Source organism: Eptatretus burgeri, chromosome 4 (genome assembly GCF_056783735.1).
Source record: "Eptatretus burgeri isolate ZD-2024b chromosome 4, Ebu_testis_v1, whole genome shotgun sequence".
NCBI classification, from domain to species: domain Eukaryota; kingdom Metazoa; phylum Chordata; class Myxini; order Myxiniformes; family Myxinidae; genus Eptatretus; species Eptatretus burgeri.
Window position 1 is genome coordinate 73,920,514 of NC_140964.1, and position 10,000 is coordinate 73,930,513.

Consider the following 10,000-nt stretch of genomic DNA (forward strand, 5'->3'; position numbering starts at 1 on the left):
TGTGGATAGATTACTGTTGTGGATAGATTCCTGTTGTGGATAGATTCCTGTTGTGGATAGATTACTGTTGTGGATAGATTCCTGTTGTGGATAGATTCCTGTTGTGGATAGATTCCTGTTGTGGATAGATTCCTGTTGTGGATAGATTCCTGTTGTGGATAGATTCCTGTTGTGGATAGATAGTGATTGGTTGATTGGTTGATTGACTAGATTGTGATTTTGTTTAAGTCCTGCATTGTGACTGACGTCGTGGGTTAGACACTTGGTGCGATGAACTGGACCTGAACCAACAACTCCTCCTTCACCCAGCTCCAAATTTCCACTTTACCTACAGCCATGATGACCTTTCAGTAAAACCATGAATGGCATTATGATCCTGCACTCATGTCAATAGTTAATTCAACATTAACAATCTCAACACAACTCTTGGGTGAGAAAATATTAGTGAAGGGGGAGCAGTATACTTGGATGGGAGGATTGAAGGGAATCAAAGCTCAATAAGAAAATGAAAGAGAAACAAACAAATGTGACTTTCATTGAGTGCATGCACCATAGACCAGGTGGTATGTACACTTTATAGATCGCATCGAAGGAAACAGATTGCACAATGAAAGCACCAGTAACCCACCACCATTGAAGCATGCCGAGTCATTAGGTAGAGTTTCTTACCACTGGGTTAGGCAGGAATGGACTTCATTCGGGTCTCCAGGTTCATGAACCTGGTTTGTAAAGAGCAGCTTTCCCCTTCAGTGGCTTCACCATCCATCAGCAATATATTTTTTACATCTTTTGGTTGTGGATAGCACTCGGTTGTGGATAGTGTTCGGAAGTGGATAGAGTTCGGTAGTGGATAGCGTTCGGTTGTGGATTGGGTTGGGTAGTGCATAGCGTTCTGTAGTTGATAGCGTTCGGTTGTGGATAGCGTTCGGTTGTGGATAGAATTCGGTAGTGGATAGCATTTGGTAGTGGATAGCGTTTGGTTGTGGATGGTGCTCTGTAGTGGATAGTGTTCGGTAGTGGATAGCATTCGGTAGTGGATAGCGTTCGGTTGTGGATAGTGTTCGGAAGTGGATTGCATTCGGTTGTGGATGGTGTTCGGTTGTGGATAGTGTTCCGTTGTGAATGATGTTCGGTTGTGGATGGTGCTCTGTAGTGGATAGTGTTCGGTAGTGGATAGCATTCGGTAGTGGATACCGTTCGGTAGTGGATAGCATTCGGTAGTGGATAGCGTTCGGTTGTGGATAGTGTTCGGAAGTGGATTGCATTCGGTTGTGGATGGTGTTCGGTTGTGGATAGTGTTCCGTTGTGAATGATGTTCGGTTGTGGATGGTGCTCTGTAGTGGATAGTGTTTGGATGTGTATAGCATTCGTTGAGGATAGTGTTCGGTTGTGTATAGCATTCTGTTGTGGATAGTGTTCAGTTGTGGATAGTGTTCGGTAGTGGATAACGTTTGGTTGTGGATGGTGCTCTGTTGTGGATAGTGTTCGGATGTGTATAGCGTTCGGTTGTGGATAGTGTTCGGTTGTGGATAGTGTTCGGTTGTGGATAGCGTTCGGTAGTGGATAGCGTTCGGTAGTGGATAGCGTTTGGTTGTGGATGGTGCTCTGTAGTGAATAGTGTTCGGTTGTGGATAGTGTTCGGTAGTGGATAGCGTTCGTTTGTGGATGGTGCTCTGTAGTGGATAGCGTTTGGTTGTGGATAGTGTTCGGTAGTGGATAGTGCTCTGTAATGAATAGTGATCAGTTGTGGATGGTGCTCTGTGGTGAATAGTGTTCGGTTGTGGATAGTGTTCGGTAGTGGATAGTGTTCGGTAGTGGATAGCGTTCGGTTGTGGATAGTGTTCAGTTGTGAATAGTGTTCGGTGGTGGATAGTGCTCTGTAGTGAATAGTGTTTGGTTGTGGATAGTGTTCGGTATTGGATAGCGTTCGGTTGTGGATGGTGCTCTGTAGTGGATAGCGTTTGGTTGTGGATTGTGCTCTGTAGTGAATAGTGTTCAGTTGTGGATAGTGTTCGGTAGTGAATAGTGTTCAGTTGTGGATAGTGTTCGGTAGTGGATAGTGTTCAGTTGTGGATAGTGTTCGGTAGTGGATAGTGTTCGGTTGTGGATGGTGCTCTGTAGAGGATAGCGTTCGGTTGTGGATAGTTTTCGGTTGTGGATCGTGTTCGGTTGTAGATGGTGCTATGTAGTGAATAGTGTTCGGTTGTGGATAGCGTTCGGTTGTGGATAGCGTCCGGTTGTGGATAGCGTCCGGTTGTGGATAGCGTTCAGAAAAAAAGAGACGCGTTTGGGTAAAGAGGATGTTTGGATGAAAAGCACGTTCATGTGAAGAAGTGCAATCCGTTGAAGATGCACATTAAGATGAAGAGGTTCATTCAGTTGTGGATCGTTTTTGGGTGAAGTTCCATTGTGGATCATGTATGACTGAAGGGGAATGTAAGAGTAATGAGGTGCAAAGAGTTGTGGAGAAGGTTCAGTTCAGTGAATTGTTCAGGATGTCAGGGAGCATTCCTTTATTCTCCAACCCTACTTTATTATCCTGTATTCGATTCAATAATGTGAAACAATGTTGTGTAAGTGTACACCTGTGTTTGTGTAGAACAGTTCTCAGTTGCTTAAATTTAATGTTCTGATGTGGTTTCATTTTGATAAAGAGAAAAATGCAATTTCATTTTAATGTTAAGAAATGTAACGCAGATATTAATTTAGGACACATTAATCACACACCACTTTCAGGAAGTACACCTCATTACATCCCACTCAATAAGCACACCTCATTTCACTCCATTCTCAATCACTAAATCTCATCGCACACCACTCTCATTCAGTACCCCTCCTTTCATCCCACTCTCAGTCTGTACATCTCATTACATCCCACTCTGTCAGTAACATCCTTACACCCCACTCACATTCGGCACACCTCCTTACACTTCACTCTCAGTAAGTTACCTCCTTACACCCCACTCAATAGTTACACCTCTTTACATCCCACTCAATAAGTACACCTCATTACACCCCACTCTCATTAAGTACACTGCATTACATCCCTTTCAATAAGTACACTTCACAACACCCCACTCTCTTTAAGTACACCTCTTTACACCCCATTCAATAAGTACACTTCATTACACCCCACGCTCAATAAGTACACCTCATTACACCCCACTCAATAAGCACACCTCATTATACCCCACTCAGGAAGTAACATCCTTACACCCAACTCTCAGTAACTAGACCTCCTTACACCCTGCTCTCATCAAGTACACCTCCTTAAACCCCACTCTCAGTAAGAAACATCCTCACACCCCACTTTCAATAAGTACACCTCTTTACACCTCATTCTCAGTAAGTACACCTCCTTACACCCTGTTCTCAGTAAGTACACCTCCTTACACCTCACGCGAGATAAGTACACCTCCTTACACCCTGCATTCAGTAATACACCTCATTACACCCCACTCAATAAGTACACCTCATTATACCATACTCAATATACCTCATGACACCCCACTCAATAATATCCTTACACCACACTCTCAGTAATCCTTACACCACACTCTCAGTAATCCTTACACTTCTTTCTCTCAGTAAGTACACCACCTTATATCCCACTCTCAATCAATACACCTCATTACACACCACTCTCAAAAAGTACACCTCGTTATACATCACAATCACTTATTGCACCACATTTAAACACCACTATTACTTAATGCACCACATTTAGCATCACTTTTGCTTTCTGTATCGTTCTTTACATGGCTCAGCTGCCCCACCAGTCTGAGTCTATTATGAAGTTACAATAAAATCTGAAGCAGCAAATTTGCAAAAGATAAAGAGAAGAATCTTTACAGCACCCAACGATACCTTGACAGTTGGCCTCATGTACTTGCTGCATGGCGAGAAGCACGACCACGAGATGGCTGCACAGTTGCATCTTCCTGCAAGTTTACACAGTGAACCCTTCATTTAGAATGGCACAATCTGCATCAAGTGCTCTATGGAAAAATGAATCTCCCTTAATGTTGCATAAAAAGACAAAAAAATGTATCCTCAAGGGCTGATATTTGTTAATCACATCTTTTCAAAATATAAACATCCATCGAAACTTCACTCAACCGTATGTTTTGTCAGACAATATTCTGTTCAAACACCTTGCATGAAATGCTTAAGTTTTCAATTTTATCAAATACTGCACTGTGCAAATTATCAGATATAAGTCTATTTACTACGTACTGTCCCTCTCTCATCACCCTCCTGGCACCAGGTGTACAGAGCTTTTAACAGCCCACTGCTACCCACCAGCAAATCAAACTATTAGAGCAACTTTGCTGTTAAGTTGAAAAACATCCCACAGCACGTTTAGATGATGAACCCAAAGCACATGATACTCTTTTAATAATAATAAAAAAATACTTTTCCTTTCAATTGATCCGAGACTTTTTTGAAGAGAAAGATATCCTATACAGCGAGTAATGTCAGAAGTACTGATAAGCAATACAGTTATGCACTTTTGATAAAAGCGTGAAATTATCTGCAGTGTCTCTAACTACTCTTAAGATGCATGTTCAGATGTGGAGCCATCTTGGATTTGACCTCTGATGACCTTGAGAGTCTTCACAAACTACTCCACAATGCTCAAGCTAAAAAATTCAGATAAAATGTGAATAAGTTTGATTAGCAGAGAAAATCAGATGATTCTCACTTGCATAAAGTATTCAAACCCTTTGCCTAATAAACTCGAAATCACTTCAGGAGTAAATTATTTGTTTGAAAGGTTACAGAATAAGTGTAATACGTTTTATCTGTATATTACGAGTGGTTTTAACTTAAAAGTTGAGCTCCCAAACTTGTCTCGGGAGTTTTAAGGTGCATCTCACTTGGTTAACCAACAAGGCAAAGATCAAACATGAAGACCAAGGAGCTTTCCACAGAAGTCAGACATGAAGTGGTAGAGAAGCACCATTCAGGAGAGGGTTATAAGAAGATTTCAAAGTCACTTATAATTACCCCTTTGAGTTCGGTGACATCCATCATTAAGAATTGGACAACATATCATATACCACGCAGACTCTGCCACGATCAAGTCGCCCATTCAAACTCAGCAGCCGTGCAGGCAGGAAACTGGTTTAGTACAGCGGATAAGCTCTCATATTTTAACAAATTGTGCATTTTATGAGAAAAGCATGAAATTTCTAGCATAGTTAGGTCATACCATAATGTTTATTTTCATATGTGGAGGGAAGTCAGATTTGACCTCTGATGGGACAGTGAGAGGTCAAATCCAAGATGGCCGCTAGTCACCTGGGTCTCATGTTCAAACGTCCTTAATTTCGGAACCAGACTGCGCAGAAAAACATTTATGGTGTCATTTCCAACTAAATTGGGGATGCCCATTCATTTGGTGATACCTTTGAGAATGTCAGAATTCAAGGAAATGAATTTAGATCAAGGTCAAGGTAAAAAATTATCAAAAAATAAGCAATCAGTTGAAATTTGCAAATGAATACCAAGTGGTGTCATTGTGGCGAATTTAGTTATTTAGCCCCTCAGAGGGTGTGCTTAAGGTGGATGTGGTGCAGTTATGTATTGTGTATATCCATATTGGAAATTTTGTGGTGCGCAAAACCAGCAACAAGTTCTCTGCCATGGCACTTGACCAGTGCCATGAGCAGAACAATGCAATGGTCAAAGGTTCTGGTGGGGCTATTGGACTGACTGGCAATCCCGGAGCACTCAGACGCTGGATGGTAGCAGGGCCAGAAATTGCAAGGATCACTACAGAGTTTGAGCACCAGGCCACAAAGCAACAGCATGGTGCTGGCGACACTGGACACCATCACCATGATCAGCAACCTGGAGTGCAAGCAGCATTCTTGAAGGAGGTTAAGGCACTTGTGACAGTGCTGGAAGAGATGGGGAATCCATTTCTAGAACACAGTCAAGACCTACTAGTCATTGACACTTGGGACATCGTGGACACCCAAGTGGCTGAAACTGTGAGAAGGATCGAGACTCTTGGTGAGGAGCAGTACACCAAGTTTGTGAGAGAAACGCTGGAACAGTGTACAACACCTATTACACAAACACTTCCAAAGAACAAGTTGCCACTGTTCAGTAGGCCACCGGTCAAGATCAAGTCAAAACAGAAGGCACAGCTCGCAGCACTGAAGAGTGACTGTGGTCTCTTTTCGAGGCTGTACATCTCCTTTCAAACACGAGACGGAGACATGGACAATTTCTTCTCCCATGAAAACCAGGCAGCCCTGCCAGCTCTGTCAACTGGAGGGAAAATTCGGATTGGGGTTAAATCAGATCTACTTCGCTGCCTGGAATCAGATCTGCTCGAAAGGAATAGTGTGCCTATGGCTGATGCAACAATTCTTGATGGTGCAGCTGTGGTTCAAATGCTAAATCCAGGAACATCAAGAACATTTCAAGAGTATGGAGAAAGAGTGTTTGCACCATACATCTCTGCTCAACTTACGAAAAGCAGCCGCATTGACCTTGTCTGGGATGTATACCTACTCACCAGCCTCAAACCCTCAACAAGACAGAAGAGGGGAAAGGGCACCAGGAAAAGAGCGGCTCCTTCTACTGTGATGCCAAAGAACTGGAAGGACTTCCTTCAAGGCGATGATAACAAAACCAAATTGTTTGCTTTCCTGTCACGCGTAGTTGTTCATCTTCCTCCAGCAGAGGGCAAGGAAATGTATGCAACAGATGGAAGTGGAGTCCTTTGCTCTCCGGCTGAGTCATACTTGGCCTGCCTTGCCCCATTGTTTGCAGGAGGAGGCCGACACTCGTCTACTTCTGCATGTGGCAGATGCTGTGCAAAATGGGTGTAAGAAGGTGACCATACGTACCGTTGATACTGATGTGGTAGTACTGGCTGTAGCTTCATTCAGCAAGACAGCTCCTAATGAGTTGTGGGTTGCCTTTGGTGTCAGGTCAGGCTTTCGTTACATAGCTGTTCATGAAATGGATGCCACAATGAATCCAACACAGTGTCTGACTCTCCCAGTCCTTCACGCTTTCACCGGGTGTGACACTGTATCTGCATTCTCTGGCAGAGGAAAGAAGACTGCCTGGGAAACTTGGAAGTCTTTCCCAGAGGTGAATGATGCTTTCATTGAACTCCTATGCATGTCAAGTGAGGTCAGTGAAGGATCGATGTTACTGCTAGAGCGATTTGTGGTGCTGATGTACGACCGAACCAGTGAGAGCATGGAAGTGAATCATGCCAGGAAACAGCTCTTCACACAGAAGTCTAGAACTCTAGAGAACATTCCTCCAACCCAGGCAACACTCAAACAGCACATCAAGCGCACTTGCTACCAGGCCAACTGTTGGAACAAGGCATTGGTCCTGGATCCAGAGATGCCAGAGTCATCTGACTGGGGCTGGACAAAGGAAACAACTGGGTGGCAGCCGCTTTGGATGACTCTCCCCAAAGCATCAAAATCGTGCCATGAATTGATCCGCTGTCGCTGTGAGAAAGGATGCACTGGACGGTGCAAGTGTGCCAAAGCTGCGCTCAAGTGCACTGCACTGTGCTTCTGTTCTGGAGGCTGTTATATTTTGGCTACTACCATTACCATCATCATCATTGCTATTAATAACGTATTAAATAGACTAGCAGCATGGGACTATTCTGTTAATTTTTTGTATTATTATCCCTATAGTGTCAAAATGGAAGCAAAGTTTCGCTATATTGCATAGGTCCAATCCATTGTCTTTATCAAAAGAATGTCCAAAAGTTTTTAACATAATTTGACCTTGACCTTGATCAAAATGCATTTCCTTGGCTCCTGGCGATCTCAAAAGTATCACCAAACGAATGGCCATTCCAAACTGAGTTGGAAATGACACCTTAAATGTTATTTTACACTGTTTAGTTCCAAAATTAAACGCATTTGAACATTATACCCGGTGGACTGGTGGCCATCTTGGATTCGACCTCTCACGGTCCTCAGAGGTCAAATCTGACTTCCCTCCACATCTGAAAATAAACCTTATGGTATTCACTAACTATGTCAGAAAATTCATGCTTTTCTCATAAAACGCACAATTATTGTGCTTATTCGCTGTACTAGTTTGGGATGTCACTGTAAATCCAGCAATGACTTTCAAAGATCTTTGAAGGGGAGGGGGGGAGGGGGGAGAGTGGGAGGAGACGATGCAAATTCTCTATGGAAATGGGTATCCTGTCGTGCCATCTCCAGGTGGGGGAAGATGTTACAATCCTCCACCATTTACAATACTGTATTCATGTCCCCACATTTTCCAGCACAGTGAGGTGTTTTTAGTTATGCGGCAAGAGGTATTTTGTCGAGGTATTTTGAATTACACGTTTGAATAACGATAATAACACAACCCCCCTAGCTGCACTCGAAGGGAGCAGGTACTCCGAGTTGTTATAATTATGGACAAGGCTCTGTAAGTATATAGTTCTGTCATATGTCATATGTGTTGAACAGATACTGTATATCTCAAGGGTCTGTCATACATGTTGAACAGATGATTTTCGAAGAATGGGGATTATTATTGGTGAAATTACAGAAAAGCTGGATGTCAGTGGTGGAAGTGTGGGAACTCATTCATTCTCACTTGGGATTCAGTAATATTTGTGTAACATGGTGACCAAGTAGGTTTGGACAAAAGGCAACTTGGGTGGCCATGACATCAGAGCTCCTGAAGCACTTCCAGAGGGGGGGGAGATGATTCACTGAATATGATTCGGCCGTGGACGAGCAAACTGATGTCGAGACCATTTATTCCTGCGACGTGAAACACCCTGCAACCCAGGTCAAGAATAAACGGACTTTTTGGAACACCGGCCACATTTTCCATCCAATTGTCATGCAGGCGCTCCTATGTTGAAAGTTTTGTGTCAATCGTCCAAGCGAATTTAAAAGCGAACGAGAAGGGCACTCGGTAGAGTGCATACCCCCGCCACATAATGCCTGATCCACAAGAACATATTAGACCTAATACATTTTTGAAATATCATGCAAAACACTACTATATCGTTTTTATTCCTATCCCTCAATGGTGAAGAATCACTTAAAAAAATAAATAATTCTCGTATTCAGATCCGGATTCTGATCTTCACCAAAATCGAATCAATTCGTCCTTGCAACACACACAATGTGCCCACCAAGTTTCGTCCAGATCCGTCTCAGAACTTTTTGAGATGTCGTGCTATATATCGTTTTTGGCCCTTTGTCTGATTGGTGAAGAATCACTGAAATATCGAATGGTTGGATCCGGATCTTCACCAAAATCTGATCAGTTCGTCATTTTCAAACACCGAACCTGTCCACAAAATTTCATCCAGATCCGTCTCACAACTTTCTGAGAGATCCTGCACACAAACAGACAAACAAACAGGCAGACAGAATGACAGGGGTGAAACAATCTCCTTCACCTTGGGTGGCGGAGGTAACAAAGGTGAAAAGGTGAGCGCACAAGGAAAAAAAAAGGAAAGCGAGAGCCTCGGCTGACTTTCCACAACATGGTCAATGATGGTTGCAGACACGTATTACGAGCTGGTAGATGTGATGAGACTCAGGCCCATCACATCATGCCAGAGTTAATGCGAGCCAGCATGGAGTGGAAACCTTAAAAATCGATGGACCACACCATCAAATATATATATATATATATATATATATATATATATATATATATATATATATATATATATATATATATATATATAAATAATTCAGCAGCAGCAACAAAGCCAGATGGCAATGGTGTTTTGGAACTTAACGGTTTAATTCAAGTGGAATTTTTTGAATGTGGGAAAAGCATCAATGCATGTAGTAACAGTGACTTCCTATACAATGACGCAACATGAGCAATGTACAGATGTCAGCCCAATCCACTGGACGTTAACGCTCGCCTTCAACTCGCAAATTCAACTTGCATGGATGGATCCTCATGGTCCAAATCATTCTCCATGCATGTAGTCCAGATATGTCATGTTGTGATG

At 42.8% G+C, this 10,000-nt stretch overlaps 1 protein-coding gene across 3 annotated transcripts in view; it reads right to left on the bottom strand.

Annotated features, from left to right (window-relative positions):
- LOC147028351 (collagen alpha-1(XIV) chain-like) overlaps positions 1–10,000 on the bottom strand; it is a 236,291-nt gene that overhangs the window by 224,407 nt on the left and 1,884 nt on the right. For all 3 annotated transcript variants that reach the window (XM_085878673.1, XM_085878672.1, XM_085878671.1), the window contains exon 2: positions 3,868–3,941. In XM_085878673.1, the coding sequence (XP_085734799.1) occupies positions 3,868–3,937 (70 nt within the window). In that variant the 5' untranslated portion in view covers positions 3,938–3,941. The remainder of the gene's footprint in view (positions 1–3,867; positions 3,942–10,000) is intronic.